The 25,320-nt window shown below is 36.6% G+C and overlaps 1 protein-coding gene across 2 annotated transcripts in view; it reads left to right on the top strand.

Moving 5' to 3' along the window:
- Positions 1-23,971, top strand: part of LOC104602848 (serine/threonine protein phosphatase 2A regulatory subunit B''beta-like) — a 56,765-nt gene extending 32,794 nt beyond the window's left edge. Inside the window, exons 8-15 of one of the 2 annotated variants that reach the window (XR_736124.3) lie at positions 6,780-6,927; positions 9,575-9,684; positions 11,277-11,433; positions 11,528-11,653; positions 11,770-11,920; positions 22,145-22,421; positions 22,501-22,587; positions 23,311-23,971. Coding sequence is in view for 1 of the 2 variants with exons in the window: in XM_010266702.3 (XP_010265004.1) it covers positions 6,780-6,927; positions 9,575-9,684; positions 11,277-11,433; positions 11,528-11,653; positions 11,770-11,910 (682 nt within the window). In the remaining variant the exon portion in view is untranslated. The remainder of the gene's footprint in view (positions 1-6,779; positions 6,928-9,574; positions 9,685-11,276; positions 11,434-11,527; positions 11,654-11,769; positions 11,921-22,144; positions 22,422-22,500; positions 22,588-23,310) is intronic. The other variant, XM_010266702.3, reaches the window with a different exon arrangement.
- Positions 23,972-25,320: the final 1,349 nt, after the last annotated feature.

The following is a 25,320-nucleotide window of genomic DNA, read 5'->3' as shown; positions in this document are numbered from 1 at the left end:
ACAATTCAACACATAGGCTGTTCGGGGGTATACCCTTTAGTAGATTTTTTGGTCAATCCCTCTTGACAGAATACTTTACTGTTTCAATAAAATATCATATTTTATTATTAATTGCATGGCTTGCTTATTATCAATATATATATATATATATTATTACGAAATGTGGATATGTGGATGCATTTAGCGTTGAGAAAATGGTATCCCCACATGTGGGTTTTAAAGTGAGCGTGCGAGGAAAATCTTGATTTTGCGCGTGGCTCCCCTTCCTACGTGTGAGAAGTCCACTATTCAGCTTCTTAAACAGGATTATATGCCCTGCACTGAGTCCCTCCTTTTTTCTCTTATAAGTTATAACCTCTCTCTCTCTCTCTCTCGTGTAGAGCTAGTCAGGTCTGGGTTGGGGCCAGTTGGAATTGGAATCGACCTGACATGAAATACTGAGGACCCGAACCCGATAGGGTCTGTAATTTATAGACCTAGAACCGAATCGATCGGTTCTCAAGACAATCGGATCTGACATGACAGACACGATTATAAAAATAAATAAATAAATGTGTAATATATATATATATATTAAATATTGTTAAAGTTTGACCTGCCCTAGAATTCTGTCTTGTTTGTTGACTATAAAGTAAACAGCAAGAAGTAGGAGAGGAAAGAGGAAGAGAGAAAAGAGAGGAAAGAGAGAAAGGCTGGTTCGAATTAGAGAAAAAGTAATCCCTGGATTCGGCCAGACCTGTTATTATATTATTAACTTATTGGAAAAGACTTAAGTGCCCTTCTTTAAGTAAGAGTCACTCGAACCAACATAACAGTACACATCAACATTCTCAACAAGTACAAAGACCGAAATACCCGTTCACTAACACCACTAACACTCCCCCTCAAGCTGGTGAGTATATATCATATAATCCCAGCTTGTTACATATGTAGTCCACTCTCCCTCGACTCAAACCTTTTGTAAACAAGTCTGCCCACTGGTTTCCCGTACTAACATATGCAGTTTCTATCACCCCATTCAGCACCTTCTCTCTCACAAAATGACAGTCAACTTCGATGTGCTTGGTTCTTTCATGAAACACTGGATTGGAAGAGATATGAACCGCTGCCTGATTGTCACAATAGAGCTTCATTGGAGTACTGATGTCATATCCTATCTCCTGTAGTAGGTTCCTCAGCCACACTAGTTCACAAGCAGTATGTCATCATCTCCCTCCTGCAAGGGAGATGATGACACGAACTGACCCTATCTTAGCAACCGGGGAGGATGTCTCTGTTTAGTCAATGCCATAGGTTTGGGAGTACCTTTTGGCAACCAGCCGCGCCTTCAGGCACTCAACACGACCATCTGGCAAGTACTTAACACTATACACCCACTTACAACCGACAACCTGCTTCCCAGGAGGGAGAGCGGTGAGATCCCAAGTGTGATTATGATGCAGAGTAGAGAGCTCTTCTTCCATAGCACGGCACCACTCTGGAGAGGTAAGGGCTTCCTGGACATCCTTAGGAACAACCACGGAGGATAACAAAGAGATGAACTGGCGATGGGAGGCAGAGAGGTGGGTAAGTGAAACAAAATTGGAAATAGGGTGAAGGGTGCAAGTACGTTTACCTTTTCGGAAGGCAATAGGAAGATCTAGGTCAGAGGCTGGTGTCGGAGCTGGAGCTGGATCTGTCAACGGTGATGAAGCTTGAGGAGCTGCAGCCAGTACACGCGGGCGATGTGTATACACGTGACAGATGGGTGGATGGTCAACCGATGGTGGCACCGGAGGCAAGGACGTAGGCATGACCGGAACAAGAGGAGGTGGATCAACCACAGGAAGAGGAAGAGGAGGTGGTGATGTGGAGGAAGCAGCAGCACCGGACCCCACGAAGAACGGAGTAGACTCGAAGAATGTAACATCAGCACATACCAAGGAACGACGAGAACTGGGATGATAACACTTGTACCCTTTCTGAGTTCGGGAATAGCCAAGGAAGATACACTTCAGGGAACGTGCATCTAACTTGTCATTCTCGGGACCCAGATTATGAACGAAGCAGACACACCCAAATACCCGAGGAGAAAGCGGAAACGGAGACATGTTGGGAAATAAGACACTAAAAGGAGAACGACCATCAAGGATAGACGTGGGCATCCGATTAATTAAGAAACAAGAGGTGAGCATTGCATCGCTCCAAAAGATTTTGCGAACATTCATGTGGTGCATGAGGGAGCGTGCCGTTTCTACAAGATGGCGGTTTCTCTCAGCAACCCCATTTTGTTGCGGAGTGTAGGTACATGAAATTTGGTGTATAATGCCATGTTGGTCCAAGTATTCTTGAAAAGATGAAGACAAGTATTCACGACCATTATCAGAACGGAAAATTTTGATGTGAACGCCAAATTGATTGCGGATCTCAGCATAAAATTTCTGGAAGATGGCAAATAATTCACTTCTTTCTTTCATTAAATAGAGCCACGTCATTCTTGAACAGTCATCAACAAAAATAACAAAATATCGGTATCCATTATATGACATCACTTTATAAGGACCCCAAACATCTGAATGAATTAAAGAAAAAAGACTCGACACACGGTTATCGACCCTAGAACAAAAGGGAACACGATGGTGTTTCCCAAATTGACATGACTCACAATCTAAAACAGAAAGTTGACTCAATGAAGGGACTAAGGACTGCAACACTTTCAGTGAAGGATGACCAAATCTACAATGCCACTGGAGAGGAGAAATGGATGACTGAAGGGCCGTTGACGTTCGTCCACCACCATCAAGATAATATAGTCCACCGGCTTCATGCCCTCCACCAATCTTCATCCCCGTCTTGAGATCCTGAAAAACACACATAGAAGGGTAAAAAGTGATGGAGCACTTAAGGGACTTGGTCAGCTTACTAACAGACATAAGATTAAATGGAAGCTTAGGTACATATAAAACAGAGGATAGGGATACAAGGTTTAGGTCAACATTACCAACACCACATATAGATGATGTGGTGCCATTAGCAAGGGTAACAGATTGTGATGTTGAGCAATGAGTGAGAGATGAAAACACACCTGGAGTTCCCGTCATGTGATCGGAGGCTCCAGAGTTAATAATCCAGGGGTTGGGTGTGGATGCCAAACAAGCCATACCTGAGCGTGCAAAGGAAGCTGTGTTCTGCTGCGACTCGGATTGAACAGACCTCTCATACTCATCCCGAGGAACACTCACCATCTCCTTGCCTGTACCATCTGAGGGAGTAGAAGGCATCGGGTCAGTTGACCGGTTCTCCTATCTAGAGCTGAAACTGGTGTCACTAGTCATGGCATGGTTGGCCCACGTCGAGGGAGGACCATGTAAGTCATAGCAGTAGTTAATGGTATGTTCATCCAAACCACAATGAGTACACTTCCGAGGACCCGAGCCACGTCCTCTACCACAAGCTCCCCCTGAATCTCTGCCTCCAGTTCGACCACCACCACGGATATGTGTAGATCCACCACTACCACTCCTGCCAGACTGGGCTCCTCGAGCCCCACTTCTGCCACCTCGACCTCTCGACACTGTGAATGCTGATTTATCGGAGACATTAGAATCTATAGATCCAATGGAAGCCCTCCGAAGACGAGCAAACACCTCCTCTAAAGATGGAAGAGCAGATCCCCCTAGTATCTGGGCTCGTACTGGTTCATACTCAAACTTCAGCCCCACCAAAAAACGTGTCACATCAAGCTGCTCTTGCTGTTGTTGTTGAACTTTGACATCAGAAGTGAGAGGATGATAAACATTTAACTAATTACGGATATTCCTCACATTGGCATAGTACTCCTCAAGGCTCTGATTTCCCTGTTGCAGATTGAAGTATTCTTGATACAGTTGATATACCCTAGTGGTATTATCCTGACCTGAATATAGTTTCTTAGCATGATCCCACACCTCTTTGGCTGTGTCAAGAAACATGAAGTTCACATTGATTTTGGGTTCCATACTGTTCCACAACCATGTAATGATCTGTGCATCTTCCTGTTCCCAGTCTTCATACTCCTGAGAATTAGCGGGGGGTTTCTCCTCTCTTATATGCTTCACTTTCTTCTTCGCCTTCAGAAAAACCTCTACAGACTTGGCCCAAGGGACATAATTCTCTCCATTCAGTTTAATGGAGGTCATTTGGACATTCAGGTAGTCAGTAGATATCATGACACTAGGTTTACTATCACTATTATCTGCCATTGCCGAACTCCCTTATCACTGAATTCTGAGCACTGAATTATGAGCACTACACACTGCACACTACACACAGACACTTCACCGAAATCTGCACACTGATTTCAACAGTAATAAATGCTGAGAACTGCAACACCACAAACCCTACTCACCGAAATCTGCACACTGGTTTCAGCAGTATTAAATGCTGAGAACTGCAACACCACAAACCCTACTCACCAAAGTCTGCACACTGATTTCAGCAATATTAAATGCTGAAAACTGCAACACCACAAACCCTAATCCACAGCTATAGGAAGTTTCACCATTAAGTAGACACTATTGCCCTTCGAATCACACACAAACCAGAATAAACCCTAGCATACTGCAATCTGAAAACCCATCATGCGAACTGTACTACACCTCTCATGTATTCCATAATAGATAATATGCATAAAAAAAACTTTACCTCATCGCCTGAAGGCCAACCACACGAAGGGCTGAGACACCACTGCACCACACGTACCAGCCCTAACTAGGGCTTAGAAACCACAGCAACCAATCACCAACGACACAATTGGAGGCATAGGAACCTCCTGGGAAGAGGGCGATCACTCCTTTTCAGCCCTTTTCCTAGTCTCCAACTCACAGCTGAGAACCCAAGAGAAACCCTAATTCGAATGCACAGAAGACAGAATTCTAGCAAGTCTGATTTGTTGAACCTCGCTTTGATACCATGTTAAAGTTTGACCTGCCCTAGAATTCTGTCTTGTTCGTTGACTGTAAAGTAAACAGCAAGAAGTAGGAGAGGAAAGAGGAAGAGAGAAAAGAGAGGAAAGAGAGAGAGGCTGGTTCGAATTAGAGAAAAAGTAATCCCTGGATTCGGCCAGACCTGTTATTATATTATTAACTTATTGGAAAAGACTTAAGTGCCCTTCTTTAATTTAGAGGCACTCGAACTAACATAACAGTACACATCAACATTCTCAACAAGTACAAAGACCGAAATACCCCTTCACTAACACCACTAACAAATATTATATATATTATCTATATAGCTTGGGTCGGGTCTGAATCAGTTCGTGGCCGGACTGGGAACTGATAATAATCGGGACACTATATTAGGAGTTGAAACTGACCCTTTGGTTCCAGTTCTTGGAACTACAACCGGCCCAATCGGTTCAGGTCCATCGGGTCCGTCGGGTTGGATCCGGTCCATTGACAGCCCTACTTGTGCGCTGAGACAACATGTGTAAAGAGATCTTATTATATCATCTTATTTATAGGGGTGAAACCGGATCGGGTTCAGATCGAATTCAGCAAAATCCGAACCTCGATCTGATTATTAAAAATATACAATAATTTACCTTTTGCAAGCCCCTACAATGCAGGGGCCCCTCTGCTTGTATGTAATAATAACCATGTTCACATACAGAGTAATATTATTGGACTCGATCTTAATTCTTAAATGGACTGGATTAGGGTAGATCCAAATTTGATCTAATTACAAATGGATTTGATTTTTGAGATTCAAATCTAGTTGAGCCGGACTGGATTTTGAGCTCAGATTTTGATAACTGGATAACGTGACTTACTTATATGTCATTAGCACAATGTTTACTTTGTTGCTAATGAAAGAGGGTAGGTGGGTGGAGGAGTGCCAGCCCCATCTTCGGTATGAAAATCATTGCTTGGATATTATCTGGTGTCATGCAGTATAGCAATTTTTATGGTCCCCTAAATATCATGTCATATCTCTTGAATAACAATATGTTCTTCAGGAAATACAAGCAAATATGAGTCAATACCTCTCACCATTTCAATCTATGACAGTTTTATGTACTGATACAGTGATACTAATGTATGCCATCTAATAGGTTGATTAGGTTCTTAAAGGTGAAACTTATTTATTTTCCATGGAAAGCTATTTTCCTTTCCAGAGTTGATTTGTAGAAACCTACTATAGGACATTTGTTTTGCATTTTGTTTGAAGGCTCAGTCAAAATAACCTCCATCAATATAGAAAAATGTATATTCACTGTTCCAGGTTTAGTGTCCCCAATGCTAAGTTTTAAACAGTGTTTTAAAAGGAGTACACCTCATGAGGCATATGCCTCCTTAGTGCTTTATATATGTACACCTTGTATATTTTCCCTTTTAAATAGCTTTTTAATAGTGGCAAAATTATAAACATTAACATGCTCCTTATTGTATATTTGCAAAACACAAAGAAGGAAAAACCATCATTGACCACCAGCTATTCTATTTGAAAATTTGAATTTGACAATTTCACATTAAGCTTTATGGATGTATCTTTTTTAAATATCATTTTTTTCTTTATTTCAATGTGATGTTTTTTAATAAAAATTACAACTATCACTTTTCTAGTTTTTCCTATTTTTTTGTGGGAAATTTCATAACTTTTATATTTGTTTGTTATATTTTTAATTATTTATTAATTAAAAAAATGTGCTCAGGAGATTTATGCCTCATGCCTTGGGATAGTGAAGCACCTTGCATCACATCTCTGTGTTTTAAGACGTTAGTGCTACATGAATCTAAATCCGTTATTTTTTTCATCTGTAGATACTTCTCTTATGAACACTTCTATGTTATATACTGCAAGTTTTGGGAGCTGGATACGGATCATGATTTCTTAATTGATAAGGAGAACCTTATCAGATATGGTAACCATGCTCTTACATACAGGATCGTTGACAGAATCTTTTCACAGGTTTGTTCTCCCAACCAATTTTCTGAAAATCGTAATTGTATTGTAAATCATAGAGAAAGTTTTGTTTTCTTGAAACTGTATGGTAAAGTATTTCAATAAGATAAAAAAGACAAAATACAATGAAGCCTCTGTACAATGGGAAACTGAACAGAGGATATACAGTTCTGCTCATTACAGCCCCATGCCCAAAACAAACTATCCATTCCTTACAAATAGGAAATCAAAAGCAAAAAAAGAGCCAGAATATCTATTTCTAAATAAAGGGTGAACTGCCAACCATGAATGAGCCATCCCCAGTATTTTCCTTAAGATTGCTTCCTTTGGAGTGATTCCCTTCAAACAATCTCCTGTTTCTTTCTCACCCCACAGCCCAGAAAACTGCTGAGGGGAGTATGCTCTATGCTAGTTTGCTACCTTTCTGGCCCTACTTAAACCTTCTAGACACCATGCCTCTATGAATCCCTTCACATCGGCAGGGAAACACAGCTTTACACCAAACAGATCTACCATTCTTAACCAGATCCATTGCGTAAACTCACAGTGAATCAACAAATGGCTAGGCGACTCCACATTTCCATTGCATAAAGGACAAGCCAAATCTGCCACCTCTAAGCCTCTTCTGACTAGATTCTGTTTTGTTAGGATCTTGTCCAGCACTGCTGACCATACAAAGAAAGCCAGTTTAGTTCTGTAACTAGTTTTAAAGGAAAGGTCACATCTCGTGCCTTTTCCATGGGTTGCACGTAACTCTTATTTGCTGGTTTAATAAAATCCTCTCATTTATCTAAAAAAAAAGGTACATCTTTGATCTGAATCTTGTCACTTGGAAAAGAAGTGGTATCCTCCCTTGCTACATAATTGAAAAATGATTTTACAGAAAAGCTACCCTATTTCTCAAACATCCAATTTCTTTTGTCTTCCCCTATACCAGTCGTCTCTGAGTCGTATAGAATCTGAAGCAAGCTGATCTGAGAAGGAACCTCCCAATCGTTTAAATTCCTCCTGAATGGGGGTTCCACATGCAATATTCACTCTGTCTTACCAAATAATCAGCTACAGTTGCATTCTTATTTGTAGCTATTTCAAATAGATCAGGAAATATGGACATCAAAGGACCTTCACACAAGTGATCCTTCCAAAAGAGATCTGTCCGGCCATTTCTCACTTTATATTTTATGCCCTTCAAAAATTGAGGCTGTATATTCTGAATTGCCTTTCAGTTTGAACATCCATAGGCTGATCTGACCTCTTCTGTTTCCCACTCTCTGCTACTAGACCCATATTTGGCTACAATTAACCTTCTCCACAGGCTATCTGACTGCTCACCAAATCTCCATAACCATTTTCGAAGCAATGCAGTGTTTACATCTTTCACTGATCTGATCCCTAGACCCCCATTAGCTTTAGTGCAGCAAATTTTCTTCCTGTTTACAAAGTGACATTTTGATTCTTCCTTCCGTCCCCTCCACAAAAAGTCCCTCATCTTTTTTTTTTCCCAAAGATGCAGCCCACTTTGCTGGAATTGGGAATAGAGATAGAAAACAGGGAGGGAGGACAACACACTTTTAATTAAAGTGACTTTGCCCCTTTTCGACAAGTATTTGGTCTTCCACAATGTTAAATTTTCGTCCACCTTCTCCAAGATGGGCTCCCAAATGGATTTGGATTTACAGTTTTCCACCAAAGGCATGCCCAAATATTTAGACGGGAGTTTACCAACTTTACAATCCCAATCATCTGCCCACTCTTTCAAATTTGCCACCTCCTCAACAGCCATTATTTCTTTCTTCAGGATGTTAATATGCAAACCTGTTTCCACCCCCAACCATCTCAAGATTGCCTTCACATTCCAAATTTGATCCCAAGCTGCATCACAGAAGAAAAGGGTGTCATCTGCAAATTGCAGTAGTGTTTTCTCCACTTCTCCACTGCCTACTTTAAATCCTTCTAACAGTCTTCCCATCCGAGCTCTCTCTACTTTAAATCGTAGAGAAAGTTGAATTGAATGAAATCGTTAATCATATAGTAAATTAGTAAATTGTAAGATTATATCTATATTTTTGAAACTTGTTAAAAAAATTAAATATAGATATACTAAAAGGCTAAATATATAAAGAAAAGTGATTTTTCCCTATTTTTAATCAATTTCCATCATATATACCTAAAACAATAGAATTTACCACTTGTACAATGGAAGCCTAAGACGATACTATCAAGTTTGACTTGAAAGTCAAATAATTCACATACAATAGCTCTGTAACCCATATATGGTGGAAAATAAACAAATAAACTCAATTATGGTCTTAGGCACCATGGATATATCGTTTTCTAGTAAGGGATTTAAAACAAGTATCCCTTGAGAAAATTAAATGTAAACAATAACAGTGACAAAGTAGAGGGCTAGTTTTTAATTGAATTTATTTGAACCGCAGTTAATTGTAAGAATTGTATAAGTCATAGGATTTATGAATCAAATCATGGGATTCAAACAAAAATCGTAAGATTTTTTTTTTTTTTTTTTTTGCAAAAAAGGATTCAGACAGAAGATTCAAATTTGAATCGTATTATAAAACAAAAGAGAATTTTGTCATTGAAAGAAAAATGGTACATATATGTTGTTGAATTTTATGCTTTAATCTTCTTACAGGTTCCAAGAAAGTTTACTAGCAAGTTTGAAGGGAAGATGGGTTATGAAGATTTTGTGTACTTTATGCTGTCAGAGGAGGATAAATCATCTGAACCAAGCCTTGAGTATTGGTATATCTGCACCCCTTATTTTTTTAGCATAAAATATACTGGCAATAATGTCATCACCTGTTGTAGATTCTTGAAAACGAGGAAATTGAAAAAATCAAATCAGTCTTGGAAAAATATTCAGAATTAGCAAATTGAATGGCATGCTACTCTTAAAAGTTTCTCTTCTCATTCCAAGGGAAATTCTTCTAAATGGGAATGATGGACTGGCAGTACTGCAATAGACATAAGGTTCTTCATATAGCTGGCACCATAAGAGATGTGATTTTTTTTTGATGAATACCATAAGAAATGTGATTAAAACTGTAATTCTTCCACTGTTAGGAATTACGGTTGATTCTTACCAAACTTGAGGGAAGAATTTGAATAATGGCATTTTTTAAACCATCTCTTGTATGGTGAAAGCATTTCAGAGCTTTGGGCTGTTTGGTAACTACTGATATAGGTGTTGAAACTGAAAGTGGAATTCTGAAAAGATTCCAAGCTTAGTAATGGATTAACGTCAGAGTCATTACTGGTATATGATAAAACTTTTGGGGGTAAAATAATCAACCCAATGTCTGTACTTCATCATTTGATTGAATGCACAATGGTTCTTTGGTGCCTCATACTGAAGGAATTTCATGGCTGTACCTTGGTGCATTTTGGGATCTATGAGGGGGAGATATGTGTCAATGCTGATTTTAATGATTAATGTTTTTGGCTCTTTGTTCATTTTTCTCTCAGTAGTGACCTAGCTTAAAGGTTTCTACTCATTTAAGAGTGGATCATGAAACATCAAAATGGAGCAGACAGTGATTCACAACATATTTAAATAAAATCTTAACAAACAATAGACCACCTAATATATTTCTAGGGTTGGGATTTAGGAAAATGCATGTGTGCTGGACCGAAGTGTTTGGAGACTGTCCCAGTTTATTGATTCGTGATACATTTTAATTCATGGTATGGAGTAATCAAATTGTTTGGAGGTCAATTGGTGTTTCTGGGATCTTTTGCTCATGTGATTGGTTCATGTCCTGTGAAATGGTTCAACAAGCAAGGTAAACTTTGGAACCTTACTCCATTTTCCATATGCTGGTGTTCATGGAGAGAGGTATAACAGAACTTTTGAATATAAGAGAAGTGAAGGAAATTCTGTCATTGTAAAGGTGGAGCGCATCATTTATCTTTCAGGTGTCTATGTTTGCAGCCTTTGGAAAATGAAGTTTTTCTGATTTTGCAATTGTCAAGTCAATATTATCTTTTGTTCTTCGTGAGGGTAATTTTGTAGTCTAAATATCAAATGGCTAGAGCTAGTTTACATATGACTTTATATGGGCATTGCCATTCAGTACTTCTTGATACTTGTGTAATAAAAATCTGACTTATCTGTCAAAAAAAAAGAAGACAAAAATATGCATGCTGGTTGTGCCCCTTGGGTGGTGGTGTTGTTGGCAGTGCTTTTCAATTTTATCAATGCTGATTCTCATCAAGGGATGAAAAGATTATTCATCCATTGCAATTTTTTCTGGAGTTTTTTTTAAAACTCCTGTATACAGTTTTATTTGTCAGTATGCTGTGCATCATTTGTCTTGTCAAAATCTACTTTTCAGGTTCAAGTGTATAGATTTGGATGGAAATGGAATTCTTACGCCCAATGAAATGCAGTTCTTTTATGAAGAGCAGTTACATAGAATGGAGTGCATGGCTCAAGAGCCAGTGCTCTTTGAGGACATTTTATGCCAGATGGTTGACATGGTTGGACCAGAGGTCACACCTTGCCTTTTGCTGAATCTTTTGGATCTTTCTTGTATTTTAGCAACAGGTGGTTGCAGTATTTGTAACAGTTCAATTTTTCTTGCAGAACGAGTCCTATTTCACACTACGTGACTTAAAAGGATGCAAACTATCTGGAAATGTCTTCAATATCCTTTTTAATCTTAATAAGTTCATGGCTTTTGAAACACGTGATCCATTTCTCATTCGTCAGGTATGTGCAGTGTTTCTGCCTAATTGCGATCTACATACTAATGAGAAGATGTGGTGAGTGGTGAACCACATTGATGTTTGTATTCATGAGTTTTATTGCTGCTATGCTGTGCACAGGAACGTGAAGATCCAACTTTGACAGAGTGGGATCGCTTTGCACACAGAGAATATATTAGGCTTTCCATGGAAGAAGATGGTGAAGATGCCTCCAATGGCAGTGCAGAAGTTTGGGACGAATCACTTGAGGCTCCTTTTTGAGTTCAAATCAGTAAGTGGAATTTCCTAACCATTTCTTCTTGGTTATCACTGGTCACGGTTATTTTATTTGTATCCATGCTACCTATCTGCGAGTGGGGTGTATGTTACTAAATGGTTATTTTATTTGTATCCATGCTACCTATCTGCGAGTGGGGTGCATTCTTTTCTGTGTTAATGTTTAATTGTTTATATTGATTGTTCCTTATAAAATGAATAATATGAATAAACACTCGTAATGATTTAACTATCAAAGTTGGGGTACTTGTGATTGGAAGGGTTATAGTGTCTTTCTACCACATGTAGCTGAAGCCACAGAAATACAGCCACCTAGAATGCTCATATTGCTTCATAATTGAAACAACTAGGACAATCACGCTAGCTACCTGAAGTAATGCAGCTAACATAAATAAAAGAACTTTGTTATGATCCACATATTTTTGCTTTGACTAATTCACTTCCACTTACTGTGCATGTTTTATATATTTTGCTTGTGTATTTTAACTTGAGCTAATAGGTTTTTTTAAAACATTTTTTTTTTTTTTTTTAAATTCAGGTTTGCATTTTTTATGTATTGCTTTTTGCTTTTTTTCTATTTTTTGCTTTTTTTTTCCAAAAAATGGACCTTGCTTCAAAAAGGCACATAGCTGAAGTAATGCAGCTAACATAAATAAAAGAACTTTGTTATAATCCACATATTTTTGCTTTGATTAATTCACTTCCACTCACTGTGCATGTTTTATATATTTTGCTTATGTATTTTAACTTGAGCTAATAGGTTTTTTTAAAACATTTGTTTTTTTTTTTTTTAAATTCAGGTTTGCATTTTTTATGTATTGCTTTTTTTTCTATTTTTTGATTTTTTTCCAAAAATTGGACCTTGCTTCGAAAAGGCACATGCTTTGTATCTCAGGCACTAGAACTATTGACATCCTTAGCTGGATCAGTTGTGGTCTGATATTAGATTCTGGTTTGGTTACTAATTTCTCCTGAATTTGAATTTTGAAGTCTTTGGTCATATTGTCTATGGTAATAGGTTTGTTTATTATCAAATGAAAGTAAGTACAGTCCTTACTGATAAAAAATGAAAGCAAGTACAGGTACTAAACTTGTGTTAAGATATATTTGCTGTCCAATGTTTTTTTCAGAGTTTCCTAGGCCATACTTTCTGTAATTAATTATGTGATGATTGAGAAACATAATGGAGTGCTACTTTACTTGATTGGTTGTGACATTTCAACTGTGAAAACATGTGGTGTGACTTTAATTGGATCAACTGGTGTGGATTTGGCTTCACCTTTCCCTTGCCCTTGGTCATGTAGGCAGCATATCATAAACTGACTAGTATGTTGAGGGCCAAATTGACTGCATCATCAACTAGTTGTTCAATACCCATGATGTAGTCACCTTGGATGACTGTTTTTACACTAAATAGTGAATATTGTTATTAATAAAGGTAATACAAGAGACCTCTCCAATGCTGCAGCATCTCATAAAATCTGATGGCATTGGTCTTCCATTCTTGAGTTCAATGACTTTTTCTTTGGGTTTAGAGATCATCTGGGGCTTGTATTGTGCTAGTATGGAGTTGCCATCAACAAGGGGATCACATCAGATAGTTAAGCTCTTCAAAAAATAAAGGATATTATTCCCGGCTTCAGCATTATCCAACCTAGCCTTTTATGTTTGCAAAGCGTTTTGTATCATATCCTTTATTTCCTAATTTAATTCTTATTAACTAATATATGAGATAGCATTAAATGCATTTTTTTTGGGTGAAGACTAGTCAGCATCTAGCCATTGACTAGTTGCTGCATGCATGTGTGGGGTGGGGATGGGGGATAAAAGAACCAGTCATTGCCTCACCAAATTGGCAGCACTCATACAAAGGTAGAAACTCCTAATCTTTTCATGCTTGTTTCACTTCAGAGCTGGTATGTTAGATTTGGAAAAGATCAAGTGCAGGATTTGTAGACAAGGAGAAAAAAACTTTGAACATAGTGTGCAACCAAAGTTTGTTTTCATGTTTTGTTATGAAAAAAAATTTCAGGGAGTTGGATTCAATGAGTGAGGTCTATAGATAATGTAATGGGATTGTAAGGCATTTATCTTGTAAGAGTAAATTGAACAGTGTTTCTGATTTGATTAAAATCCTGGATGAGGTGGTAGTAGATCCCTTTAGGAGGGATAGTAGGATTTGGACCCCTTCTCCCTCGGGTGTCTTTTCTTGTTCCTCCTTCAGAGAGTTGGTTCAATCCTCATATGTTATTGGGCAACCTTTCCTAGTCTTGGAAATTTGGGGTAAACCAATTCCTCCCAGAATAGATGCTTTTTGTTGGAAAGCTTTCTTAGAAAAGTTTAACACTTCGATTTATTTAAAAGAAAAAGGCCTAATTGGTGCTTGTCCCCACACTGGTGCATCCTATGTAAGGATAATGCTGAGAGCTGCTATCACTTAGTGATATCCTGTCCTCTTGTTTCAAAGATCTGGAGTTGGTTTCTCTCTCTATTTGGTTGTAGGTGGACCTAGGGGTGCTCACGGTACCGGACTGGGGGTCTATTTTCCAAACTGAACAGCTAGTACCGGTTTTTGGGAAACCAGTAATCGAACCCGAACCCAAACCGGTTGGTTAACCGGTTGATCGGTTTGGTTAACCGCTGGTTAGGTTCATTGGTTTTTGGGTTTTTATAACATATATGTGTATATATATATATGTATAAACATATATTAAAAAACTAGAAGTATATATATATATATATAATATTATATAATAAATAATATATTATATATTCTAAATATATATTTATATATATATATATTCATTTATAATATATAGATAATATAAAATATATATGAAAAATATATAATATACATAAACATATATAATATGTTATAAATATATGTAAACCGGTTGGTTTGGTTAGTCGCCGATATACATATATTTATAAATATATTATATATGTTTATGTATATTATATATTATACATATATTTATATGTTATAAATATATGAGTCCACATATATTTATATATTATATACAATAAAAAACCAGTTGTGGACTCATCGGTTAGGTTCGGTTTTTCAGTTTTTCATGATCACCCCTAGGTGGACATCCCCTCCAAATGTGCAGAGCTTGTTTAAGTCTACTTCAGTTAGAGGGTCAAAGAGGAGAGGTAAAATTATGTGGAGATGTGTAAGAGCAGCTATCTGTTGGATAGTTTAGGAGGAAAGAAATCAAAGAACTTTCTATGAAAAAGAAAGAAATAAGGATGCCATTATTGAAACAATAACTGTGAGGGTGGCTTCATTGGGTTAAGACTATGAAGTTATTTGAAGATTTTTCACCAGGAGATATTTTAAGAATTGGATAGCCTGTTCAGCTCCTAGTAAAACTGTTCCTAATCCAATTTGGTCTCCTCCGGCTGTGGGGTTTACCAAATTGAATTTTGACGGTAGCAGTGAAGGAAACCCTGGCCCTTCGGGTGTAGGAGAATTCGTGGATGAGGAAGGACAAATTTTTTCTTTGTATTCTAGTCTTATTGGAAGTGGGGATTCGGGGCTGGTTATTAGTTGGCTGCGGAAGGAAGAGATCAGGTTTTGGAATTTCTTAAATGAGACAAAGAAGTGTAAACAGCTATCCCAGGACATGGGAATTAAGTTTTAGTGGATTAAGAGGAGTGCCAATTCTTTTGTGGACTCACTTGCCAAACAATGGGTGGTGGAAGAGTCAATCTTTTTTGGGCAATGTTATACTATGGAGGAATCTAAGACTAAGTGAGGGTTAGATTACTATGGAGTAATCTAAGACTAAGTGAAGGGCATGTGTTGCAACTTCTCCCAAAAACATGGTTAAGTTGCATGATACAGAATATAATCAGAGGTGTAAATGGATTGAATTCAAAGCAAATCGGCCAATATTCAAATTTGAATTTGATTGGGAAATCAGATATTCTATTCAATTTGAATTCGACTGACATATCTGCAACTTTATATTCTAACCTCATAACAGAAAACATAAAAAAAACAGAATCGGGAACATCACAACTCTAATGCAAAAGTTTGTAAAATTTTACCTATAAAAAAGCAGGCTGTTCAAAAACTGAAACAAAAACCTAAAAAAACAATCCAACCATGTAGGTTGAAACCATTGAACAAATACCAAATCCTTAGATGTTAGAGTTCACAAAACCCTCTCATCTCTTGTTCTCTTATGTTTTTTCTTTTCTCAACCATAGTCTTCTTCCCTTTTTCTTCCTTCGTTGGCATCAATGACGACCATATATTGTTTCTGAGAAACCTCTGCTCTAGCACTTGGTCGGATGGTCTGAGTCATGGCTGCACTTATCTTCCTCGTCAAAAAAAAAAAAAAAAATCAATACAAGTTGGGGACTTTTGCACTACAAGATGAAGAAAAAAGTTTCCAAGTTTTCCAAGAAAATGTTACGTACTACATCTTCAATCAACATCTCTCTATCTTCATGGCTGAGATCTATACGACCAATCTACTCTATGAGATGCTGCAACTGCAAGAAGCTCAGCCTGAACTATAGAGAAAGGAGAAAAAATAAATAAGTAAAAGATTAGTAGCAAAGAATTGAAATGGAGAAACAGAAATAGCATAGAAGAAAAGAACAAATGGAGAGATACAAAATGAGTGGTGCACGATTAGGGATAGGGAGAAATGTGAGGGGAAGATTTCTACAAAAGCCTTGTTCTTCACGAAAAAGTAAAGAGAGATCAGCAGTTTTTGGATTCTTTCCATTAAAAATGTTAAAATATTGGTTTTGTTACATTCCCAAAGAATCATCATTACTTTTGAGATAGTACTTTTCATTGTTTTTTATTAGTTAATATTAATATGATAATGTAGCAACTTTATTAAAACATCATTGTACCATTGTCAAGATAATATATTAATATATTTGCTTCTCTCTTATAGCAAGTGCGTGTGTATTCGAATTTGGCCATTTATGGTGTACAGATTATTTGTATCTGATTTGATTATGTTGAATCCCGAATTTGAAATAGGATTTGCAAATACCATTGACACCCCTAGATTCAATTACACTGAGCCTAATGTCACTGATCCCTATTTTCCCTATGCTTGGCTAGATATTCATTACATTTTTTGATCTCTCCACCCATTGTATTCTTATGTTCATTCTGTTAGCCACTTGAATTTCTCGATTTCATTACTATAGCATGAAGTGATAGACTTTGGATCCTTCAACCATCCCACTACCACCTTCAAATCTTCTACAATCAATAAATTGTCCAAATGTAGTTTATTTGCAATTTGGATTCCTGTATTGCAGCATGAGCAATTCAGCCATAATAGAATCTCTTTTCCCCACCGGTCTCTCGAATAAAACCATAACATTGCCCTCCTATTCTAGGTGAGATGAGGTTACCTTGACTACTCCCATTAAAATTCAGCTTCACATATCCTTTAGGAGGTATCCATACTAAGTTTACTCTATCCTTTTTGGAACTTGGGAGTGGTGCCACCATAGACTAATTCCTCCAAATACCACAAAAGGAAAATTGGTGGAAAATGTCCATGGTTTTTAACCAATGTGTTGTCTGGTCATCACACACTCCTTGATTTCTTGTCTGCTTCCCCTTTTCTTGGAATATTCTTGCATTTGTTTCTTCCCAGATAACCCGAATCATTGCTACTCGTATACACCACATTAATCTTACTCTTTTCCTGCCAAACAAGGGGATATAAATTAAATAGCATACTTACCTTTGTTGGCAAATTCCATCTGCACCCAAACTAGGGGAAAAACTAATCCTGAATATCTACAATAAAAGGACAATATTAGTAAGTGGTAACTGGTAACAATCCTTTACATTAGATTTGTAGAGTATACACCAATTCGGGGAAATACATAGGAAGGGTCTTCTCTTTTGTAGGTTGTCCAAAGTGTTTACTTTCCAATAGAAAACTTCCTAGCAAAACACATCAATTTGGGTTTGGGGGGGGGGGGAGCCTATACCAAACTTCTTTGGAAGGGAAAGCCTAAGGGTTAGAAGATCATCAAAGGGACTTTAAAAAGGAGGCACAAAAAGCCCTCTGGGATGAGGATGCCATGCTCGTCTATTTGGTTTAAAGGGATCCAAACAGGCATTACCAAGAGAATGCAAAAAGCCCAAACACAAAATCTCATCCCTCAACCCTCTTCGAAACCCAAAATCCCAATTCTTCACCAAAGGAGTATAAGAGGTGTAACAAATTTTAAGACAACCTCTTTTTTGTACAAAGAAATGGAGTATAGGGAGGGGAAGAGGTCCTTTAGAGCAAAGTCACCAACCTAAACATCCTCTCAACTCCCATAACATATTGTAGCTAATAAACCTGAGAAATTGAGGAAGAAGGTCATGAATTGCCTACGTATCTCAACATGATACATCAGCATCCCATCCATTATCCAAGCTGCCATGAATACTTGCCACCACCTTGTGCCCAAGGTTTAAAATGTCGATGTCGATGGAAATGTCGTTTACCAAAATATAGGACATATGTAGGAAATGTCATGGGGAAATATTGTAAAAATTAGAGACATTGCGGAAATATTATGAAATATGTGGAAATATGCAAGGATATTTTGTAAAATGATAAAAGAAGCATGAATACATATTTCTAGACTATTATCTTATTCCCAACCATTATATAAAGCTAAGAAACTAAGATCAATAACAAATTAGTAAATGATGATTTACTGATTTATTATGCATTTTGATGTTTTTACAAGGTTATCTGATATTTTCTTTTCTTATTTTTAATTCTGGTTTATTATAAATTCTAATGTATTTATTTCACACTAGTAAATAGAAATACATTTATTCTGATTTTTTAAATATTAAAGTTATAATACATTATGTTTTATTATAAATTTAATAAACTGATTCTCCTTTTTGTAGTATTAAGATTATGATAAATTCTGATTTCTTATAAAACTTAATGAATTTATTATGATTTTTAGTACTAAATTTATAATAAATTATGATTTAGTATAAAACTTATTAAATTTATTCTGATTTTTTATATTAAATGTATAATATTATTTATTATCAAATTTAATAAACATTTTCTGATTTTAATAAATATTTTAAAAAATACTAACTAGTTAATATTTGATTACTTGAAAAATATTTTATGTTTTATATTATAAAGTAAATAATTTATTCTTTTGTTTTTATATTTTGTTAATTCTTTTTTATAAATATTTTGTTTGAAATATTAAATAGAAATTATTAATGGAAATATTATTAATGTACATTAGTCGACATCCTATCGACATAATAGGAAAAACTGCGTTTCTTTTGGTTATTTGGACCAATTTGGTCGACATTTACGAAATATAGGAAATGTTGACTGAAATAATGTAATTTTTATATTACCATCCATTTTCATGTCGGTGAGCCTCAACATTGACATATGTCGGGCGACATTAGCGACATTTGGCGACATTTGAAACCATGCTCTCTCTAGAGGTCATCTCCACAACCATTTCCCTAACAACACTATTCTTTTGAATCATATTCCCTATACCCAAATCACCCTCCTCCTTACTCCAACAAACTATCTCGTACGTGGTTAGATGGTCTTTTTTACCTTCCCCCTCTCAAAGAAACTCCATTATTTTCTCTAGGTTCTTGGCTTTCCTAGGCAGGATCCTAAAGACAAAGGAAAATAAATCAGTAAATTGGCAAGTGTGGCTCATATCAAAGTGATTCTACCTCCCAAAGAGATATGATTCTTTTTCCATATCTCTAATCTGTAGTTTTTTTCATTTTAATGAAAAATTATTTTTATTATAAAAAATCTCTTTTCAAAATTTTCTATAATTAGCTTGCAGAATCTATTCCCCTTAGAATTAGCACCTAGGCGAAGGCCTAAGTAAGTGAAAGGCCAAGTAGAGGTGGAGCACTCTAGACACTTTGCTACAGTCTCAGCATCTGGAACCTCTCTATTGACACCTGCTATGCAGCTCTTTTCAAGATTGATTTTCAAAATAGAGATCCTTTCAAACTTTTTTTTTTTCAACTCTTTTAAGTTCCTTACCTTCCTCATATCACCCTCTTCCCTCTTCACAATATATATATATATATATAATGCCATTTGCAAATTGGAGATGGTTAACTGGAATACTGTTTCACTCTTGTAACAATATGTAAAGGAAAGGTGAGGGACACCTTGCCTTAAAACTCTGCACAATCACTCTCCAAATCCACAAATTTACAACACCTCTACAGTCAAATCCTCCAAATCATAGCTTCTTTAGGTCCAATTTGCACACAAAACCATTTAGCCTACATCTCCTTATCTCTTCCACACAGTCATTGGCTATTAGAATTTTATTTGTCTCCCTTGTATATAAGCCCCTTGAGATTTGACTTATGATAGAGGAAGTACTGCTTTAGTCCTGAGTGAAAGAACCTTAACTACAATTTTTTAGTTACTAGTCACCAAACTAACTATGGATCTAACGACCTTTGGTGACTAGCATCAATTTTAGGGAGTAGGGCTAAAAAAGTGGCATTGGCTACACTAATCTACAAACTCTTCAAACTCTTCAAACACCTTATATAATTCATTTTTCAACACTTCTCAACAATCCTAATAAAAACCCATTGTAAACCCATTCGGACTTGGGGCGTTAGATCTATCCATAGAGAACATTGGTCGTCTTATCTCCTTTTTTTCAAAGTTCCTCTTCAATCACCTTACTTATACATCACTTAAACTTGGCCAATCAATCTGTTCAACCTTAAATCTATCATTCAATGGTCTGTAAATGGATATAAATCCACAAAGTTCCTGACAAGATATCACTTCCCCATCTATCTCCAACTTGGCCATAGAATCTATTCTCCTTCCATTAGCCAAATCATGGAAAAATTTAGTATCCCTATCACCTTAATCCACTTATGTCTTGATTTCTGTGTCCAGCAAATCTCCTCTCTATGTAGAACTTCTTTCAATTCCTGATGGATTTGTATCTACTAACCTTGAGTTATCTATAGGACATTCAATTCAAGATCATTAACCAATGTGGTCCCTGCTATGCTGGGTCTCGGGAGGAGTGATCATATATTGACCTAACCTTCAGAGTTTTCTTTCACAAAGTTGCAACCCCACTATTGGTCAAGTTTAAATGGTTCTCAAGTTCCTTTTAACTTGGTTTGGGGTTTTGTCTTTTTTTTTTTTTAACTAGTTTAGTTGGTTGTTGTTGTTATTATTTTCAGTTGTTGGGTCATTTGTATTGGTTACTGTTGTCTGAGAGAATAGGAGCATGATTATATAGTATAGCTGTTTCAGACAATATTGAGGAGAATATCCGGTCACTTTTGATGATATTCAATAGTTTAGGATCTAGTCCAAAAATTCTCAAAGCCCAAAAGTTGTTTGCAAAGTTTAAATGTTGTCAGGCCCCAGCAAAGATGTTACTTTAAAGCTTTATCATGGACTCTCTCTCTCTCTCTCTCTCTCTGCTTCATCTTCTGCAAGATCATCAATAGTTATTGGATTGCAACTTGGTATCAGTGCAGATATCACCATGATAATGATGACATCAGCATCTATGCTGACACCCAATCTTACATAACTAGATCTTTCTTTAGCTTGACAGTGGAAGATTTTAGGTATTGAAATATCATTTTTTTTCAGTTCTTTGGTGTAGAGATTGTTTTTATGAAGAATTTGCAAAACATAAAGTTTTGATGTTTCCGTTGATGCTGACTTTTTGGGGTTGTTATGGTACTCAAGGCTGACAATGTTTGAGTTGTACAGCTTTCTGGGATCCCCGGAATTAGTTTTGTTTGGTTTGGGTGAGATTTGAGCTTCCAGCAGTGGTTTCTCTACATCATATTTACCACCCAATTTATTTGACTCTAAACATGGCCGTTTTCCCTATCTAAATGTTGGTAAATATAATCTGGACAAATCTGCTGATGGTCTGTGATCTTGCGTATTTTTCTTCTATGCATTGGATTGCTGCATGTCTGATCTCTGAAGGATATTCTTGTATGATGTCTTATTGATCATTTATTTCCATCATCTGGTGTTTTCTGGAATTGTGAATTGTGATATGCCTTGTTTAAGTATTTGAAATAGTAGTACAACATTTCTGAGGTGTTCTAGAAGTCTGTACATGTTCCTAGATTGTTAGAGTGTAGGCGTTGATTTCAAAAATGTTTCAGAGGGGACATGTGTAATGTCTGGTGCAGGATCATATTTGGGTTATTTATCACCACTGTGAAGCTTAATGGAAGTAATGACATACTATATAAAGTCAGCTTGTCTTTATGTTAACATCAGATGTAAGACATAGGACATCAATGGTAAAATAAAAGAACCCAATGAGGATGACCCCAAGTATGAGGAGTGGGGCTCAGAATGTCATGGTGGTGTCTTAGATTTGCATTCCATGCTTCCCCTCATAAGCAGGAGGTTCTTATTTCTTAGGATGGCAAAGGAGATATTGAATGCAGCAACCAATCTTAGGTTAGTGAATTTAAACTGTATCTTTTTTTTTTTTCCTTTTTTCCCTCTATTTTTGGTTTTAACACAATACACATTACAGGGTGATTAACTGATTAAGGGGTGGGGACAGAGAAAGGTGCATATGAGGTCTACTGACCTTACCACGGAGAGCCTGCAGTTATGACAGGTTTGATCCCACACTTCCACTGTAAGAGAGATGCAAGTGACCATCTCAGCTACTGGGTCATTGTAAAAGGGTCCAAAAAAACTTCTTAGAAGACCAATTTTTGATTTTTTGTCAATAAAATGGGTTTAGGACATACTATGACAGCAATGGGAAAGTAATGTGTTCTCTATGATAGTGCATCAACTAATGTTTATAACGGTGTTCTTCGCTTACTCGTTTTCCCTTCTAATTCTTATAAGAAAACAGAGCATCATCTCTCTTTTCATGGCAAATCAATGGCTCTTCCTCTTCATTACTTTTGTTTTTCTTTTTTTTTTTTTTTTTTTAAATCACTCCTCCAAGTCTTATTATTAGCTCAATGGTTTCTCCCCTTCATTTTTCCTCTTCTCTTTTCTCTACAATTACCACCTATATACCTTTTTTCTCTGCATCTCTGTAGTATTCATACGGGATCATTGAATTACCTAACGCATAAATATTCTATTTGTATTTTCTCTACCATTGATTGAATTTTAATTGGATCTTTGTTTGAGTTGCTGCGCTTCAGAATTCATTTGGATTTGATGGATGGAAATGTTCTGGGGTTTCTTTTTCTTCTCTTATTTGATACTTCCGTTCTCCTTGGTACTTATAATTTCTTGGAGTGGCATATCAACAATGCAGAAGCATACATTTGATTGTGTTACGTGTCAAATATAACAAATCTCATGGTTTCATTTCCAGGGATCTGGACAATGCATGTTTACTTGAACCTGGGCCATTGAATGAACACTGCATGGAAATACTCTTTCGGACAAATTTAGCCACAGCATTGAACCTTATCCTAGGAAGATTTGAGCTGTGGCCAATGCATCTCTGATGCCCATAAGTTTTCTGAAGGTGGTATTCAGACCTTTGTGCAAATGAATTGAACCGCACAATGGAGTTCTGCATTAGAAGTCCGTACTTAGAAACATCTGATTCCTCATTGGCAAAGGAGGATGGGCACTTGCTGACCAGTGATTAATCATTCAGGTAACATAGTTGCAGAATATTACTAGTGATTTTTTCCTTGGTCTTTTTTGTAAGGAAATCAGTTCCATGGCACCTTGCCTTTTTTTTTTATCCTTCTCATCTTCCATGGTGGTTTGTGGAAGTGCGGGCAGGCGTTGTCTTTTTTTTTTTTCTTTTTACTGCACTGTTTTTTTTTTTTTTGGCTCGGAGGGTATGTCTTGGTCATATTTTGTCGGTATCAGAGTTCCTATTTCTGTCGTTATTGGATTTGTGTTGATAGAAAAAAAAAAAAAAAAAACATTTTATCATTGTATTTTGATCTTTGAAATGTCATGTCCTTTGTTGTCTAATAAAAACAGAAGCATTGTCAATATCTGGCAATTATTTTCAATTTCTGAATTTTCCACCAAGAGAAGTTGACATCATTCGATGGAATGTGATTCATTTTCATATTAAATACAATTTTTCTTTTTCAATTTCAAGGAGATCATCCAAATTTCAGAAGTAGGAGAAATTTCTGATAGCAAAGGAGTACTTGAAAATATTTAACAGATAATTAATAGCTAGATGTCGGTCAAGGCTATCAACGGATCGGATCTGGACTGGAGCAATAAGAAAGCATCCAGACTTGGATCGCAGGTGTTACATGATTTTTTAGTGACAGACCCAGCATCGACCTTAAAATGGGCTTTGTTGAGTATGATCCGAAAAGGCCTAATTATAACTTAGGCCTCCAGCATAATTTCCTTGTTCTCTTTCTTCAAATTGTCTCACATATCCCCTATTAAATGATAATTTCAGACATTTTAAATGAAAATATACAGTTAAACCATGGATAACAATTGGGACACCAAAAGTAGATCCTATTTGGATACTCTGTTGTATGATTAGTCCAAAGGGGGACCAAGTGTCAGGGGTCAGTGCTGGAAAGGAAATCATTTGTAGACCAAGACTGTGTTGCTATATGTGGGGAGGGCGCGTGGAAAGGAAATCAAGCGTGAGGGGCCAAACATATATCATCTCGAGTTATCTAAGATGAGTTAGGATATGCCGAGTGTGATTACAATACATTGCTGGTGAAGTTCACCCAATTACGCATCGGGAACATCGGTTATACTATACATTACCAATATTGGGTTTTCAATCATAGTTTTTAAGGCGACAAGGTGAGGCTAGAAGACATGGGGGGCGGGGGGGTGGTGCCTTGTCGCTTGGTCACCTAGGTGATTGATTTTTTTTATGTTAAAAACATAGATCCTAGGGTAGTTCCATAATTACCATAATTATATTGTTTTAATAATTATTCATAATTTTTATAAGAAAAATATACAGTTCATATTAAAGTATAGAAAATCAACATATTCATGAAAAGAAAAAAGAAAGAAAATAAAATTCAAAATATATAGGGGCTGAAGAAGAAGAAGAAGAAGAAGAAGAAGATGATGATGATGATGATGATGATGTGTTGATTAAATAAAATTTTAAGTTCTTATTTGTTCAGGTTTTTAAGTCTTTGAGGATTCAATACAACATTTAGCAATATTTGTGTTGATTAAACTCTAGTAAATAAAAATAATAAAAAGAAATTAGTATATAAACACACAAAATGATTATTTTAGTTTAATAATGTCTATTTTATAATTATAAGCTCAAAAAAGAATGAACAAAAAGTATTTTATAATAGAAAGTTAAAAACTGCTTGGCAATTAGGCGAGGTGAGCCTCAAAGGGTGCCTTATTG

The sequence above is a fragment of the Nelumbo nucifera genome, chromosome 1 (genome assembly GCF_055504915.1).
Source record: "Nelumbo nucifera cultivar China Antique chromosome 1, China Antique-T2T, whole genome shotgun sequence".
NCBI lineage: Eukaryota > Viridiplantae > Streptophyta > Magnoliopsida > Proteales > Nelumbonaceae > Nelumbo > Nelumbo nucifera.
Note: the sequence above shows the minus strand (reverse complement) of the source record. Positions and strands in the feature narration are given on the sequence as shown.